This window comes from Prorops nasuta, unplaced genomic scaffold, assembly GCF_024137725.1.
Source record: "Prorops nasuta isolate Cenicafe-Biocafe unplaced genomic scaffold, Cenicafe_Pnas_1.2 PNAS00059, whole genome shotgun sequence".
NCBI classification, from domain to species: domain Eukaryota; kingdom Metazoa; phylum Arthropoda; class Insecta; order Hymenoptera; family Bethylidae; genus Prorops; species Prorops nasuta.
This window is the reverse complement of record NW_027116856.1, coordinates 391,550-409,214: the sequence shown is the minus strand read 5'-3', so window position 1 is coordinate 409,214 and position 17,665 is coordinate 391,550. Positions and strand designations below refer to the sequence as shown.

At 37.5% G+C, this 17,665-nt stretch overlaps 2 protein-coding genes across 7 annotated transcripts; both read left to right on the top strand.

Annotated features, from left to right (window-relative positions):
* Nucleotides 1-143: 143 nt before the first annotated feature.
* On the top strand, nucleotides 144-6,812 carry GLS (Glutaminase). 3 transcript variants are annotated; one of them, XM_066745108.1, is made up of 11 exons: nucleotides 144-415; nucleotides 1,564-1,661; nucleotides 2,677-2,712; nucleotides 2,956-3,055; nucleotides 3,121-3,263; nucleotides 3,338-3,711; nucleotides 3,788-4,068; nucleotides 4,159-4,335; nucleotides 4,415-4,701; nucleotides 4,920-5,060; nucleotides 5,128-6,812. In XM_066745108.1, the coding sequence occupies exons 1-11, from the start codon at nucleotides 323-325 to the stop codon at nucleotides 5,321-5,323; spliced, it is 1,926 nt and encodes a 641-aa protein (XP_066601205.1). In that variant the 5' UTR covers nucleotides 144-322; the 3' UTR covers nucleotides 5,324-6,812. The 3 variants fall into 3 exon arrangements, with proteins under 3 accessions (XP_066601205.1, XP_066601204.1, XP_066601206.1); XM_066745107.1 differs by having other exon boundaries at nucleotides 144-424; XM_066745109.1 differs by lacking the exons at nucleotides 144-415; nucleotides 1,564-1,661; nucleotides 2,677-2,712 and adding an exon at nucleotides 2,058-2,626.
* A 4,403-nt stretch (nucleotides 6,813-11,215) lies between these two features.
* On the top strand, nucleotides 11,216-16,936 carry LOC136784505 (uncharacterized PE-PGRS family protein PE_PGRS10-like). 4 transcript variants are annotated; one of them, XM_066745182.1, is made up of 5 exons: nucleotides 11,216-11,622; nucleotides 11,817-12,167; nucleotides 12,314-14,011; nucleotides 14,404-15,807; nucleotides 15,940-16,936. In XM_066745182.1, exons 1-5 carry the CDS (start codon nucleotides 11,553-11,555, stop codon nucleotides 16,173-16,175), a joined length of 3,759 nt encoding a protein of 1,252 aa, XP_066601279.1. In that variant the 5' UTR covers nucleotides 11,216-11,552; the 3' UTR covers nucleotides 16,176-16,936. The 4 variants fall into 4 exon arrangements, with proteins under 4 accessions (XP_066601279.1, XP_066601280.1, XP_066601281.1 ...); XM_066745183.1 differs by having other exon boundaries at nucleotides 11,372-11,622; nucleotides 15,890-16,028; XM_066745184.1 differs by having other exon boundaries at nucleotides 11,381-11,622; nucleotides 12,314-13,792.
* Nucleotides 16,937-17,665: the final 729 nt, after the last annotated feature.

The window sequence follows — 17,665 nt, the reverse complement described above, 5'->3', positions numbered from 1 at the left end:
ACTCTAAGATTAACGATCACGCGGAAGGCGAAATTTTTGTCTCGCTCGACAGAATTTCGGGTTTGAAGAGTTCGGTTAAGTCGCGCATGTCCGAAATTGTGTGTGTTTTAGCGAAGCTGCAGCGTCTCTTCGACCCTTCGTGCAGTAGTTTCTAGTCGACGAGACACCGAGGGGCGTTTTGCTACATTCTTTTGTGTACATGTGTGTGTGAGAGAGGGAGAGAGAGAGGCAAGAGTGAACGTAAGTGTCCTGATGTGAAAAAACAGTATATACCGGTTTATTAGTGCTCGTAAAATTATTACGTTTAGTGTCAATTACACGAATGTATCAAGAAATCATGGTTCAGGGTGTTAAGATGTTAAACGTTGCCAAGATTGGAACCAATTGTTTTAGACGATTGCACAGTAGCAAGAAGGTAATTAAAGTGAGTCAGACGCAGATTTTTCGTTTCTGCACTTTTTTGGCATGAACCTTTGCACTACTTTTTGATTAATACCTTCACACTCTTCTATAAATTCTGGAGAAAATCAATATTGAGTTAGCTCTACGTTTTATATACAATCTCTTTATACAGTGTATTTAATTATTCTTTTAATTTATTAATCGCAACGTGGATAAGTTTCTAAAGAGTGACGCTTTTCAGCGTGTCTTAATTTTTGATAAAGGCGATAATTAAGTGCCATAATTTTGTTTGAAGAAGCTCTATTACTATGATCATATGCTGCTACGTTGCTACTGTTTGCTAGACAGTCTGGTGCTGATATATTCTTATGAAACGATGACGAAATTTGTCGGCAAGCCAAGAAATCCGTGCACAATTTTAGAAATACACATAACGCTAGAAAATTATGCTTCGAAGAACCTCTTAAGGCCGATTAATTAATTACAGTTTATTATTTTCCTCCCCTCGAAGTTTCCTCCTTTTCAGTATTATATTTTAACTTTAATCTTATAAACTATAAAGAATAATTGTAAATCCATTAATATCGATGGATAAGCGACAAACTTTTATGCAATAACACAACAGCATTTATAATGATATTAATCATCGTACCGGTGATGATCTAATAATGAAACGTCAGTTACTTGCACCACGTGGGCAGTGGCAATGGCCGTATTTCAGTTATAGAGACACAGCCAAAAATACTTGGATCCCCGCTTATTTCTTTTCAGAACGTAAGAATTCAATTAGTTCAAAAAAGTGTTAATTATATCAAAAGTTATATAGTTAAAATGGAACAATATTGTGACAATTTTAAATTTTGTTAAAGTTAACTATAAGCTTTAAAAAATATCAGCTCGTTATGCTTATAAGTGATAGTATGTTGCATATGAAAGTTCATTCGTACGTTATATTTATTTAATCCGAATTATCAACACGTGGTAGGCTTCAGCTTATGGTACACTATGGTTTGATTCATCGAAGGATCAATAATGCACACAGCCAGAGAGCTGCCTGGCAACAAGCACAGCCCCTTTGGAATAAAACCCTTATCTGAAATCTCTGCATTGTAATTCTGAATAATTCTGGAGTAACGATGTGTAAAATAATTTATTTTACAGAAAAGAGCGTCCGTCCCAGCTTCGCACAAATTAGGAAGCTCCAAATATCTGGATGCTGCTTTTGGAAGTGCCTTGGAATTGGAGCGCGTACAAACGCGGTAATTATGATAAATATATTTTTTTTTTAATCATTGAGAACTTTGCAAGATTCGAATTAAAGTTTCTGGCAGGCGTGACATTTTTTAAAAATACCTAAGGCAATTATGCGAGTCACGTGACTATTATATTATGAAAAATCTCACGTGTTTTATTTTAGTGATTGACAATCATGCAATTAAAATGTTATGGTTTTTAATAGGATAAGTTAAATGTATTTAGAAAAGACTCGTACCATATTTGACAGTATCGGTTTTGTATATGTAATAAAATATTCGTGTAAACACACTTATACATTTAACTCATATATGGCACTAATAACAAAGTCAAGGAAGAAGAATTTTCACGTTGATAAGAATAAAAGTAAAGTAGCGAAATATGTTGCAACTGATAATTTCCAAGGAGCTAAAATTTTGTCTCTAGTCACTCTAATCACTATCGTAAATGTTTATAAAAGAATTTCGTCGAATCTCGTATCAGAAAGCGTAGTTACCACAACTCAAAATCAGTGCGAATGACGTCGACGGTAAAACTTGTTACCTGTTAGATCCACGCGAATAACGAGCATGCGCTATTTTAAGATCAGTTCGTTATCGAGGCATGGCCAGATGCTGTTTTTCTGCTTCCATATAAAACGACCTCTTTGATTGATAAACGTCAGTGTCGATGCAGGATCGATTTTGAGTTCTCGGTGCACCGAAAAAAAAGTGCAAATATTGCGCGCGAACAACGTCAAGCCAGTCACAGTCGGTGCCAATTTTTAATCGAGCAAGATTCAAGTTTTTGTAAATTGAAAAACATTGAGAGAAACAATAATGCCGCCTGCAGAAATGAACAGCATGTCAAGGGTCGGTTCGACTTTGAAGCTCGCTACGAAGGATTACAAGTTAAAATCTCAGTTAGCGTGCACCATATGTTTAGAAAGGAAAATGGAGCACTCGACGAAATTACTAGCACGATTCGTTAGGTAAGGATCACTTGTATTGAAAATTAATTTCAAACTCTTTGCATTTGCAGCGAATACAGCTTCATTCATGACAGCCATTATATGTAGTGAGTATGGTGATAAATAATTAAGCGTTGCACGAAGTGAGCCAACACAGTTCTTTTTTTTTACGAACAGTCACGAATCGTTTCTGATTTATGTGTGGCAGACGAGAAAATACAAATGATTGAAAGTTGTGCTTGATAGAAATTAGAATTGTTTTATTTCTGTAGGTAAATTAGTTGTACAATTTTATGGTAAGATTGTTAATTCAAGCAAATTAAGTGAATTGTTCGTTGAAATTATTTTAGTACAAAGGATCAAGATCAGTCGACCAATGCAGAGGATGTTCTCTTCGATATGTTTAAGAATGAAGAAACCGAGCTATTACCAATGGGAAAGTTTCTAGCTGTAAGTATCAAGTGGTAGAAATGAAACTAAATACACCGACAGATTTCTCTCTCGTTTTGACACAGGCTTTGAGAACCACTGGACTTCGCAAAAACGACCCCAGACTTCAAGAGTTAACCGATAATTTAAAGAAAGAGCAAATGAAGAAAAGCAGCCATGAAGGTGTGTCGCACGAGAATCAAAAATTGAATAGAGAACAATTTAAAAGGTATTCAATCTTATCAGAAATATTAATTCTCCAACCAAGCTTTTTTCTCTAACATTTTTCTTTATTTTTCCTAGAATAATCAATCCCAACATTGTACTGATATCAAGAGCCTTTCGACATCAGTTTATAATCCCAGACTGGTCTGGCTTCACAAAACATATCGAAGACTTCTTCTGGAAATGCAAATCAAACGCAGAAGGAAAAGTAGCAGCTTATATTCCACAATTAGCTAGAATGAGCCCCGATTACTGGGGAGTTTCCGTTTGCACGGCTGATGGGCAGAGATTCAGTATCGGCGACACGCAAATTCCTTTCACCCTCCAAAGTTGCAGCAAACCTTTGACCTACGCCATAGCACTGGAAAAACTGGGACAGGAAGTCGTTCATCGTTACGTGGGTCAAGAGCCTTCCGGGCGAAATTTTAACGAACTAGTCTTGGATTACAATAGTAAGCTCGCGACTAGATAACCAGGTTCATGTAAGATAACGTTAAATTAAAAGAATGAAAAATTCTTGATCGACAGAGAAACCTCATAATCCGATGATCAACGCTGGAGCGATCCTCGTCTGTTCTTTACTGAAGTCACTGATAAAACCGGAAATGACGTTGGCCGAAAAGTTTGACTTCACGATGAATTATTTTAAGAGACTGGCTGGTGGAGAAAATCTCGGCTTCAACAATGCTGTCTTTTTATCCGAACGAGAAGTTGCGGACAGAAATTACGCACTCGGTTTTTACATGAGGGAACATAATTGCTATCCGGATAAAAGTAATCTTCGCGACATTATGGACTTTTATTTCCAGGTGAGAATCATTTTCAACGCTCTTCAGGGTGTTTCATACAAAACTGTCATTCGAGCAAACTTTTTACATGAATTTTTTTTGCGATTCCAGTGCTGTTCCATGGAAGCGAATTGTGAAACAATGGCGGTTATGGCAGCAACATTAGCCAACGGTGGAATTTGTCCAATAACCGAGGAAAAGGTTCTGAAGCCAGACAGCGTTCGTGACGTATTGAGTTTGATGCACAGCTGTGGAATGTATGACTACAGCGGTCAATTTGCCTTTAAAGTAAGAGACTGGTCGAGAAGCACGTGATTTTTGTCTGTCTCGAGTATTAATTAATCGGATGAAATATTAATTAACGCAGGTTGGCATACCCGCGAAATCCGGCGTCTCTGGAAGTCTCTTATTAGTCATTCCAAACGTGATGGGTATCTGCACCTGGTCACCACCCCTAGACCCCCTCGGTAATTCCTGCCGAGGTGTTCAGTTTTGCGAGGAGCTCGTCAACGAATTTAACTTTCACAGGTACGATAACCTGAAGCACGCTACGAACAAAAAGGACCCTAGAAGGTACAAGTACGAGACAAAAGGCCTCTCCATTGTCAATTTGCTCTTCAGTGCTGCTAGTGGTGACGTCACTGCTATGCGGAGGTAATACTCGTGAAACTTGTTTCGCGATAATGTAGTATATAGTAGACTACTGAGTAATTTTATCATTAAAATGATTGAGTAATTATGCATACTGTAAACAACACGTGCTTCATTAGCCAAACTCATTATCAATAATGGCTTTGCGAAGTGTGACAATTTTTCTCTTGGAATTTCTGAAGTTTGGATAAAAATTGGTCTTGGAATATTTCTTGTTTTAGGCATCGATTGAGTGGCATGGATATGACGTTATCCGATTATGATGGCAGAACAGCCTTGCACCTTGCAGCCAGTGAAGGACATTTGGATGCTGTTCAATTTTTAATCGAACAATGCTGCGTTCCACATGATCCCAAAGATAGGTATGCATCTTTGTACCTCGAGTTGGGTTTGATACTTAACGAAGAATTTTTTATTGATTGGATTCAGGTGGGGTAAACGACCCATCGACGAAGCTGAGACGTTTGGTCATCAGTTGGTCGTTGAATATTTGCGTAACCACGAAGCTAGCATTGCAACTGAAATGCAAAATAAAGCGAAAGAAGACCAAGATGAAGGAGACACTGTTGCCCCTCCCGATGATGCAGGCACCCCGAAGGCATCTGGTAAATCGCCTTTACCTTGAGCTATAAGTCATAGCGATTCAAAATTTTGCGATAAATTGATGAAAACAACGCATCAAATAAGAAAAGTACAATTTAGAATATATTTAAAGAGTTTTAAGTAGAATGTTGAACGAATTTTCAACACAATTATTTTAGACATAAGTCGCGAAGTATTCAATTAAAATCTTAGTTACTCTTTAAACGGAGTGTCAATAATTTTCTGTGATTTTATCCATATACCTATAATATATGAACCAAGCTTTAAACGGTATATAAAAGCTCAGAAAGTCGTGCTGTGCTGACTCATAATTTTCTGTTCAGGGAACAGGAATTCTAATTTTCCTAGTGATTATCTTAGAATAGGATTTGCACTATTTATTATTTATTTATTACATGTAACATCAAATTTACTGTTCTTGAGTTTAATAAATCATCGATAAACGTACTCGAAAGTAAACGTAAAGTAAAAATCCTTAAAGTCTGATATTTCTCAACAAGTCTGAATCAGATTTTTGAAAAAGTTGCTTAAACACTTTTTATCGATTACAAATAGCGTGACGTTGATAATTGGCTTTACGTTGTAAAATACTTGGATAATTTTACTAGAAACTACTGATGTTACCTAGCGCCACTTCTTGGTAAAATAATTTCAATAAGCAAATGTTGAATATACAAATATCTTCGTACGTTTCCCTTACGTTTCTTTTACCAAAAGCTCTTAGCATTGAATGAAAATGAGTGAAATACGAGTGATAAGAGAACGATAAGAGGAATGCAAGGTCGTTAAAATCTAATGGGTGCAATGTGAAAGTTTACTCGGTATAAACTGTGAAGTAATAGGTCAATTTATTGCAGTATGTCATCAAAAAATCATGAGATGCATACGTAATATGTTATACAGTTGATAGTTTAATATTAATTAGATATTTTTAATGGATATCACGTGAAAAACTCGAGAAGTTTCTCGTGACTTGTATCTGTTGTTGTACCGTGTTAAATCATCGAAGATGTATAATATTATAACTTCAGGGTATGGACAAAAATATGACAATAATATTTAACTATATTTATCAGCTGAATATGAACGCTCGGCTTGGTGCGTGCACAGTCCTTACTTACGTTTATCTTGTTTATTGATTACAAAACTTTAACTAACAATAATATATCGTTCCTACATGGTGTAATTATTGATAAAATTCTTGGTGCTCACAGAACAATATATAATTCATAAGTAATAGTTTTCTGTTAATATTCTATGTATGAAAATACACGTGTTATTTTAGTTTCAGTATTAATAGATTGACTTAGGTACATGCGAGCATTGCTTGCGGAGTCAGCGGTCATTACAGCCTTAAGGAAATAATATCCTGATGTTCAATTACAGATAAAAAACGAATAATGTATAATCTATATAAATAATATCAAGTTTTCCAAAGCTCATACAAATAATTCTACGATTATCGAGTAAATCTGTCCATGTATTATAAAAATAAAATGTTTAGAAAATTATCTCGATAAAACATTTATTTTGCGTGTTTAAATTATTTTCATATTACTCGTAAAATATTGTATAGCAAAGCGAGAAATGCGTAACGTTAATATTTATCCACTCGTGCCAAGAAAAATGGAGAAGTGCTGAATGTCGAATAGGACGATCATCGAATAGCTTTACCCGTTCTTTAATGTTGTTATTGTACAAATTCTTATTACTGATCACTATATTGATTCTAGTTGCTTTGTTAAAATACGTCGAGGAAACTGTTAATATTTACAAAGAAGCATTATACAAATCAACGAGGAATAATGAGTGAGAAGCACAAGGTGAAATTGATAATCCAGATGTACGATGTGAGATTAGACTAGGAGATCCACTCTGGAATATATAAGTAGGTAGAGAATTCGCAGTTAAATTTCCCAGCTAATATCTTGTTTTTGTGGGAATCTACTTTGAGACCGATGACGTCACGTGGTTACACGATCGTGTCACGGCGACCGAGCACAAGACCAAAGCTTGTATACTGCTCGCGTATTTATCTCCCACACATTTTAATTTGCAAATGTGTCTATCGTCATTGGTGCACACCACTACCACCAAATCGAAATCGAGTGGATAACTGGTAATAATAACGTAACGAGTAATAAAATGACATTGGGTTTCCCTCGACAATTCCGAATTTCGATACTTATACAGATTTTAAAGCAAATGACTCAGTCCAATCGAAATCCAATGGAATTAAATTGCTAAAGTCACTATTCGCATTCTGGCAAAGTAATGTATTATTGTACCTGAACCAGTAGCTTCCAAGTATTTCAGAACTTGTATAATAATTATGCTGGCTGCAGGCTGGTATAAATGTTTCGATATTTCAAGTAGTATTTCTATTGTTGAAATATTTAAATGATTTAAAACATTATTATTGTTAGCTCTGCAATTTAACACTAGATTTCGCAATGTATTGATTATATACATATATTTTTAGTGACACTTGGTAATGGGAAAAGAAAGGGTTACTGGAGAAGAGGAATTAATATTTACATATATTTCATTATATTATTAAAAAAATAATATATTTTTAAATAATATCCAATGAAGAATTATAAAGCAATAAAATGTCAAATTACTCGAATTTTCAAAGTACGTAATAATATGGTTGGATTTATAGCGATCTTTTTCGTGGATCACGGGTTTATGACTTAAACTGATGAATTGATAAACGATGGGTTTTTCTGAGTGATCTTTTGGCAGGATTTTTCACGCATGACTCATGGGAAATGCAAAGAGTAGTCGAATCCCCCGACCATTATCATTCTGCACGCGCTTTAATTTCGTAACAGATTTGCTTCGCTCTCGTGTCAATACCGAGATCTTTTCATTCAGGCTGGAATAATCTGTGCTCCTCGCGTCATCGATTCATCAAACGTCTGAGATTCGTCGATAATCCATCACATTTTTCACAACGCTCTTATCATCATACGCAGATCTCTAATCCTTCAGCTGACATTGAACTTTGAACTTGCTCCATTTTCATACTATAGAATCAACTTAATTAATTTCCTGCTAGGAGTTACTAATTAAATAAACCAAATTACGAATCACACTTAAAAAATTCATAAAATAACATTTTCACTGTGAAGCGCAATCTCTAAAAAATAACTAATCATAATTATAAATCAATATTGTTCATGGTAATATGAAGGTAGATAAATAAGGATAAAAAAATTAAATCAGGGTCATTTTTTTATTTTTACACTATTCTGGGAGTTTCTGAATCGACGAGCCTTTGGTGAAATGTTTTCGATAGAGATTACGAGCGATGCTTCGTCGGGTTATATTACTCGAGGTATGATAATTAATAGCGTTATAAATGTACGAACAGAAAGGTATACACACATACACTACATAATCTTGACCCTGCGAACTGTTGGAGTAGCTGCTTACCTTGACCCTCCTTGGGGATTTCCGAACGGAGAGCTCAGCTGGGACTTCCACCAAGAGAGTGTAACCAGATTCCGAGATTGTCCAATGACAATTAGTCGTCTATTACGAGTCGCGAATTGAGCAGCGAAACACGCAATTTAGCCAAGCCGTCATTACAGTGACGTAGCGTAGCTGGCTTGTGCATTCTCGAACGATACTATTCGATTTACAACTATATCACAAATGTGTACCGTTTCTTTCCTTACGCCTCCTCAATTAATAATCCAATCACAGTACCGCACACCGTAAAGTCACACCTATTACACTTACTGATTCATAATCAGTCATAAGTCTATTCAAATCGATATTACTTTACATTGAAAAATAGATTTCCAAGTAGCATACCCAAACAAGCTCGTATTTGCGTTACGTAGCTTTCTCAGTTTTCCGGATTGATACGTAACACATTGCGCATAATAATCTCTTCGGATTCTTTACTCAAAATCCCTCAACCTCCATTAGATTTATCTCCCAAGTTGTGATTCTGTTTGGGAGCGAAGAAATTGGTTAAGATTCTTGATAAACCTAATCGAATAGTGGGGAATGAATCAGGTATCGTTGTAGGAATGACATGGAAAAAGAGTGTAGTCAGAGCTTGACAATGCATCGGAATTCTTTTCAGGGAGCTTTCAAGGTGAACCGAGTGAATTCTGTGAGTGTGGAACAGGATATAATGGGTGTGTTGTTTCTGCTAATTTTATCGATAAGCCTCGAGAGATCCCAGTAGCGCGCGTGGACGCACGTAAAACGCCAACCTGGACCATCGTTGATGCTGAATGTCGTTGAACCTGACCTTGAAGAGCCGGAACGAGAAATTGGTTTCGAAATTGGAAAGAGGACGAGAAGTGTCGAATCGATGGATTCCGAATAAAATTTCGTTAGCCGTGTATCGATTAGGGGAATACGTCGATGGTTCATTGTGAGTTTTTTTTTGTTGGGAGAATGTAAACGACCTCGGATGATCGTTACTTTCGTAAGGTACCAGGGATGATATTCACGGATCTGCTCTGTTCAGACAAATGTCTTTGTTCTTATTATTTCAAGCTTTGATTTTTGGTAATACTGTTGTTCTCCAATTAAATTTTGGGGGGTTTCAAGTAGTTACTAGAGGCCTGTATTCTCTGATGATTTAACACTGACCAGTGAATAAACATAGTTTTTCATGAATTATTTTCTTAAAAAAATTTACAGGAGGAAAAGTTGTTTCGTCCAATTGGTAATTCCCCACCACCTTCGCTAAAAACAAGTTTAAATGTTGCTTTCTTCTTTTCTTCGAATCAAACATTATCGAATTGTTCCTTGACCCAATATCAATTCGGTAGAAACGGTTCATACACGCACGAATTCGGCGAATGATGGTGGAGCAGCAAAACGTGATCCAGTCGATATTTTTGATTCACGAATATTTCCAGACACGATTTTTGGTTTTTCTACGAGTTTATTTTGTCACTCGTTCTTTGCAACTTAACAACCGGCTTGTTTTATTTTTTTTTTCAGTCGACTCAGCAAGGAATGGATTTATTGTGAGTTTTCATAAATAAAACGTTGTGGATTCGACAGGCTGATGTATTAATTGAAAAGAAATTTTTGTCAGTCGCACGCAAACCTTTGCCAGTTTTAGTATAAGCAGGAGATCGCAAAAGAATCTGAAAAGAAATGATAATATGGCTCGAGGCCTGCCACATGTTTTTTGTTACTCTTTTTTCAATTCTTCTTTAACCAGTTTGTACAAACATGAGGATTGTAGGATTCGTCCAACACCTTTCGTACAAAACCGATTTAAGTGTAAAAATATATATATATATATATATAAATATTTAAATCTTAATAAAATTATTTATTAGCTATAATTTTTCTTTTTCAGTTGAATTTTAAGCATTTCAATTATGTTGTTAAATCATTCTTGAATTGAATTTTTAAGGATAGCCAGCAATTGCTAATATATACTGTTATCAGCAATAAAATTCAATTTACTTGAGTTCTTAATTTTGTTGGCCACGAATAAAGTTTGTTCGAGATGAACAGAGTTGTGTAGTATAATATCTATTAAGCTACAATTGCAAAATTTACGATATTTTTTTAACACACGTCTTTTTAACGTAAGTAATTATTTTTTATGAAATATTATAAAGTACAGAATTTCTTGCCAAATATCTAGCGAATTCCTGAATTGCTTTTAATGTTCTAAATATAACAATACAAATGATTGCTTCTTGTAATTGATTACTATATTATTACATATATATATATATATATATATATATTCTTGTTCTAATAATGCTGGAATAAAGTTAGTTTCAAAAGTATACTGGATTTAGTAATCATTCACCAATCACCGAGCAGGGATATCCCAAGTTTGAAAAATGTAAAACGGTTCGACGAAGTGAGTAGACCTTGACAGTGTGTAGCACTGCCTGCAAAAGTATTGTCTCGCAGTAACATTTAAAAACTTTATTCTATCAAATCTAATTAATCTATAATTTTTATTCGATTATCGATCCACTGTTGAGATTGGCATTTGTAAAAAAAATTAATACAGAATCTTTCTTTGCAATGTGTGAAAAGTTGGATAAAACTCTTGGAAAGATACATTCGGAGTGATAATTGTTGTCCAACGTAAAATCCATACGACTGTCGTATATAAGATGTTGTCTGGTGCCGGAGCTTCAGTCTCACTTGACTCTTCGAGCATAGAGATATAAACAAGACATAGGGCAAACGATACGTGCGTGATATTTAGCTCTAGATTTTATTCTATAACAGTGAAAATCATGAAATTGTTCAAGTGTTTGGTGCCAGTGCTGGTACTGTTTTTAATTAAGGACTCTACAGCCAAACCTGGTGAGCTTCATGAAATATTTTTTTTCGTGTCAACGAATTGAATTACTTACGAGAAATAAAACAATTATTTTCTGTTCAATCATTTATAACAAACTATCGTTTGAAAAAAATTAAAATAAATTGCATTTCAAAAAAATGTATAAATAGAGACTTTATATCGAAAGAGCAATGTTTAATTAAAATTTTTTGCAAAGGTATACTGCGAGATCATCTGCAAGGTTTGGCATCGGGAAATCCTTCCTTGTTGGATCCCCTTGGTCTGTTTAAACACAAAGACAGGGGTAACCAGGCCTCAGCAAGCGCCCATTCTATCGGATCGAATTTAAATTTGGGTCCCATTGGGTTTTCCACCAGTTTGAGTTCTGCTCAAGCTTCAGCATCGTCCAATGGCGGCGTAGCCAGTGCGGATGCTAAAGCAAGTGCAGTTGCCAACGGTGGTTACGGTGGTGGCTATGGAGGTGCCAATTCGAATGCTCAAGCCTCTGCCAATGCAAACGCGTATGCCAATGCCCAAGCTGATGCTGGTGCCAATAGTGGCATTCAAGGTAAATTCTACCAGATGGATTAAAAAGAAAACTTTCAAATGCTTTTATCCTAATCATCTGCCATCTTAATTTCACTCGACTAAACTGTAATTATAATTTATAAATTGCATTTTAAATTAGATGCTTACTAACCTTTTTAATAACAGGTTATCCAGGATCTGTTCAGAGCAATTTGTACGACGAGTTTGATGACGAATTTGATACAAATGATAAATTTCCATATAACTATCAGGGAGGCGTAATTGGTGGTAGTGGGAGCCAATCGAATGTTTTTAATACTGCTAATGCCAATACTAACACTGCTGATAGAGACATTCTTTCCAATCAGCCACAACCAATAAACTCCTTAGCACCTAATTATCATGAATTTGGAGCATATCCATCTAGAAATTACAATTCACGATTGAATTTGCAAAATGCTAATGCCAATACCAAATTTGACGCGATTGATGATTCTGGGTTATACGCGAAGCCCGATTTTATGAATTCTGGTAATGACAGATACGAACACCCGAATATGCAAGTGTATCCAATTCCAGAACATCCAACTGGCAACTCGAATATTCTGTCCAATGCTGGCTCGAATGTAAATAATGTTCAAAATGTGAACATGATACCTTCGTACGTTCCTACGAACGTTGGAGCACCGTCGCTTAACGCGCCTTCGAACTACCCTGCGGTACCAAACAATGTTCTGGGTAACTCAGGGGCCACTTCTCAATCCAACGCAAATGCCAATGCAGCCAGCTATTCTGGAAACTCTGGATACCAAGCTCCAAACTATGCTCCGACAAATTCAAATCCTAATGCTGGTGTTTCATTGGTGCAAAAACCTATACATACTTCTGGGCCAGTGACATCCGGTACCAATGTGCAATCCAACGCCAATGCTAATGCAGCTGGAAATTCTGGGTACCAAGCACCAACCTATGGTCCATCTTATTCGAGCCCCAATGCTGGTGTTCCAGTGGTACAGAAATCTACGTACAATTCTGGGTCAGTGACCTCTGGAGCCACTGCACAGTCCAACGCGAATGCCAATGCTGCTGGAAATTCTGGGTTCCAGGGACCAACCTATGGTCCGTCTTATTCGAGTCCTAATGCTGGTGGTCTAGTGATACAAAAACCTACGTACAATTCTGGACCAACGATATCTGGTGCCAACGCCAATGCTAATGCAGCTGAAAATTCAGGGTACCAAGCACCAAACTACGGTCCATCTTATTCGAGTCCTAATGCTGGTGGTCTAGTGATACAAAAACCTACGTACAATTCTGAACCAACGATATCTGGTGCCAATGCCAATGCTAATGCAGCTGGAAATTCAGGGTACCAGGCACCAAGCTATGGTCCATCTTATTCGAGTCCTAATGCTGGTGGTCCAGTGATACAGAAACCTACGTACAATTCTGGACCAACGATATCTGGTGCAACTGCTCAATCCAATGCAAATGCAAATGCAAATGTAGCTGCAACGAGGCCTGAAATTCACAAAATAAGTCCTATCGGTAGTTATGGACACACGAGTGGAGGAGCTGAAAATAATGGTGGATTGGAAATTGTAAAAATTAACTGTGGACGTCCAGATGGATCTTGTCAAGTCGAACCGACACCTCAGAATAATGGTAATACAGTTGTGATTCCTGTTGTCGTTGTCGAAAGTCCCTCACCAGCTCAACCACACCGGCCTGTATCTGTCCCTGTACATCCTCGTCCTAATTCTTGGAACATGAATCGACCTCACCACCACCACCACCATCATCCACCACCACCTCAAAGGCATCCAGGACCTCAAGGAAGACCCATTGAGATCATCGTTATAGAAGAGACTTCTCCTGCTCAAGGTGATTAATGACCATCGAATTACAACTCAATGAATCCGAGGTCTAAACCATCTAAACAGGAGGACTTGGAGCACAATTTTTTTATTATCAGCACTATTTCTTTTCTGTCGAGCAAAAGAAATTGCACAACATTTACATTCAGCACCTCTATGAGAAACTGAATACAGTAAATGAACTGGCAAGTTTCTCCCTAAATGTTCTTCCACTACGTTACATCTTGTAAAAAGGCAATATTTCATGTAGTATAAAATGAAATATCGTCATTTATCCAAAACTGTATTTTCCTCAATTACCAATTACTGTCTTGCATGATAAAAAGCAATAAGTGTGTTTGGTTTACCAAATATTCATCCAGCAGATATCGTAAGATTAATTCTGATTATCGCTTACAGGTGGGAATTGTCCAGGAGGCTGTGGAAATAATTTCGGAGGACCAAATGTGGGTGGCCAAGGTCATTACGGTCAAGTAGGTGGACAAGGGCACTACGGTCAAGCTGGTGGCTATGTACCAGGACATGGAAGTTATCATCAAAATCCTTTCTTAAACGGAAATGCAGGATCCAATGCAAACGCAAATGCCAATGCAAACGCACAGGCCGGCTCTAATGTCCAAGGATCCGGGGCACCAGGTTACGTACAGAATCCTAGCTACCAGGGACCAGTTGGAGGTTACCATCAACCTTCGCTAGGACACGGATCGACTGGTTATGTACCTGCTCAACAGATCGGGGCTAACAACCCATTCTTGAACGGAAATGCCCAAGCGAACGCCAATGCCAATGCTGCGGCCAATGCAAACTCAGGAAACAACATCCATCAGGATGAAATCAAATTAAACGAGCATAATCCTTTCTTCCACGGTGGTCAGACCCAGGGACCAGTAGTTTCAGTTCCTGTGCAACCAAACCAAGGAGGATATGGTAATGTACAAGGCGGAAGTACATCAACATCCAACGCTAATGCAAATGCCAACGCCGGAAGCAACGATGATTCACACATCATCATCCTAGGACAAGATCAGCCATACTCCAGTATCCCTTCTAATACTCCAACCAATAATGGGCAACACATTCCAACCGCCATACCAGGATCGGTACCATCGTACAAAGTAATTTCTCCTGTCGTACCAGGTGGCAGCTCCGGGGCAGGCTCCAATGCAAATGCAAATGCAAATGCAAATGCAAATACAAATGCAAATGGTGAAATAGCAATCTTAGGTGGTGGTTTTCGGCCGATAAAAACGGATCTTAACGCTCTATACGGTTCCAAAGAATTTAACTTGGGTCCAGGAGGTCATTACAACCCATCTGCAAATGTACCAAATTATGGAGGATCTGGAGTTCAGGGAAGTGGATCTGCAGGAGCAAACTCAAACGCCAATGCTAACGCTGGAACAAGTACTAATGCTGGTGGTCTAGGTGGTTCCACAATTCTTGGTGGTTATGGAGACCATCAACCAGGACAGCATGTAGGACCACCAAGTACCGGAGTATATGGACCAAGCGGAGGATCTTCCGGATCGAATGCGAATTCGGCTGCCAAAGCTGATGCTTCTGCCAGTGCTGGAGGTTCCGGACATGGAGGTAGCCAAGGTGGATACGGGAACAATTACAATCAGGGAGGATATGGTGGGCCCCTGATAAATCCTCTTGGAGGAAGTGGATCCTCTGGATCCAACGCCAACTCCGCTGCTAATGCTGCATCCAACGCCGGAGGACACGGAGGAAGTCATGGTGGCTACGGTAATGATTATAACCAGGGTGGATACGGTGGACCAGTCGGAGGAAGTGGATCAGGTACGTTTCACCTTCGTTATTCAATAATATTTAAAAGCTCTTCGCCATATTCATTTGTTTTTTTAACGTTTTACTGAGACAGGCATCGAAGAAAGTCCGATCGTAATTAAATGATTCTTGGTCCTTCAACAGGAGCCACTGCCAACGCTCAAGCTTCCGCTTCAGCTTCTGCCAATGGAGGTGGACACTCGAACGCAATTTCCGATGCAAAATCCAACGCTTATGGCAGTGGAGGAGCACAGGCCAGTGCCAGTGCTTCCGCCAACGCCTCCAGTCAACCTGGCTCCACTTTAGAATCGAAGAGTGGAGCATCCAGTCATGCATCCTCCTCTGCCGATACTCGAGACATGCTCATCTTCACCAACTAAAAATTGTGATACTCCCATTAAGCGTCCGATTTTGTACAAGACCGATGAACCATCAGCAAATTTCTTCATGCAACGTTTGAATACTTTAACGCCGAAAGAAGTCGAGCGAAACGCACTGAACCACTAAATGATTCTTAACGTTTCTTCGCTTACCTGTAATGACTTTTTTTCCCCTCTTGATTGCTCTGTTGTAGTAATTTTAATTATCTTTACGCTATAATAAGGGTAAGCAGTATTAGTTATGTCTATAGCAACGAATATTTTAGTTTAAGAAGAAGAATTAGTGTTTAGGGTGAAGCTACACATGTTGATTTTTATATCGTTCGACGCATTGACATTTGCTTTATTTAACCAATGGACAAAACATGTGTGTTTTACTTCCTTTTTTTTTCGTCGTCAATAAACACTTCGACCAGTCATAAAATAATACTCTGTTATAAATTATCAGTCTCCGACAGATGGAAAAATCTATTCCAAATGTGTAACTGACCAATGTTACGAGCTGTAAATTCCTGCAGACCTTTGTAATGGATTTTTAAACTGAGTTTTTATTCGTTATGTAAAAATTGGAGCCAGGAATGACATATTTTGATAAAGTATATAAGCTGTAAGATATAAACGCGATTTAAATTTTGTACGATATTCACGAGTGATAATCATGATATTAGTTCTCCGAGAAACCAGAGATGAGGTTATAATTTGTACCGCAAAAGAGATTGAATCGTTATAAATATGGTTTTGAAATAAATTAACTCTATCGATATGAAAAATCTCATTCCTTACCGAACAAAAGAATAATACGTGTCTAAGATAAATCCTTTATAAAATTCGTCCAATATAATGCTCTTATCTTTGATATTCCATTTGTTATAATTTAATTGCTGCTTTTCGTTCTTTGCAAATTTAATTTTAACTCGAAGCGAATCGTAAAAATTTTCTATTGATACGATTAAATACGCAGAGTGAAATGAAGAGTTTCAGGTTACGAAGCTCCTTTCTAAATAACGTTTATCTTTATTCTCACAATCGCTAAGGCACGAAACGTGTAAGTGCTCCTCATCTCAGGTGGAGTATCAGAAACAGAGAGGCGAAAAACTCGTCGAACTTGTCCTACGTGACTGCGAAATAAAGAAAAAAATGAGAAAAATAGAGGAAGAGAAGAAGGGTGAAAGGGGAGAGAAGTGTTGATAGGGTCCCAGCCGGTCGTACAACGCTTATCTCATGAGTGAATGCAGTATACTTATACAAGTTTTGTAATTTATGTATACAATTACGTACAATCGATCAACATCTAACTTCAATTGTCCTCCACGACATGGGATTCCCGTATATACCACCTACTTTATCTTACATTACATGCTCAGTGATTATTCGCTTTCTTACATAATTCATTAATTGCGAGTCATAAATATTTATAACAATTTTCGTTCACAAACATGGAAATAGTTGTTAATGAAAAAGTGGTTTTACAATCCCAGTTAATTATAAAT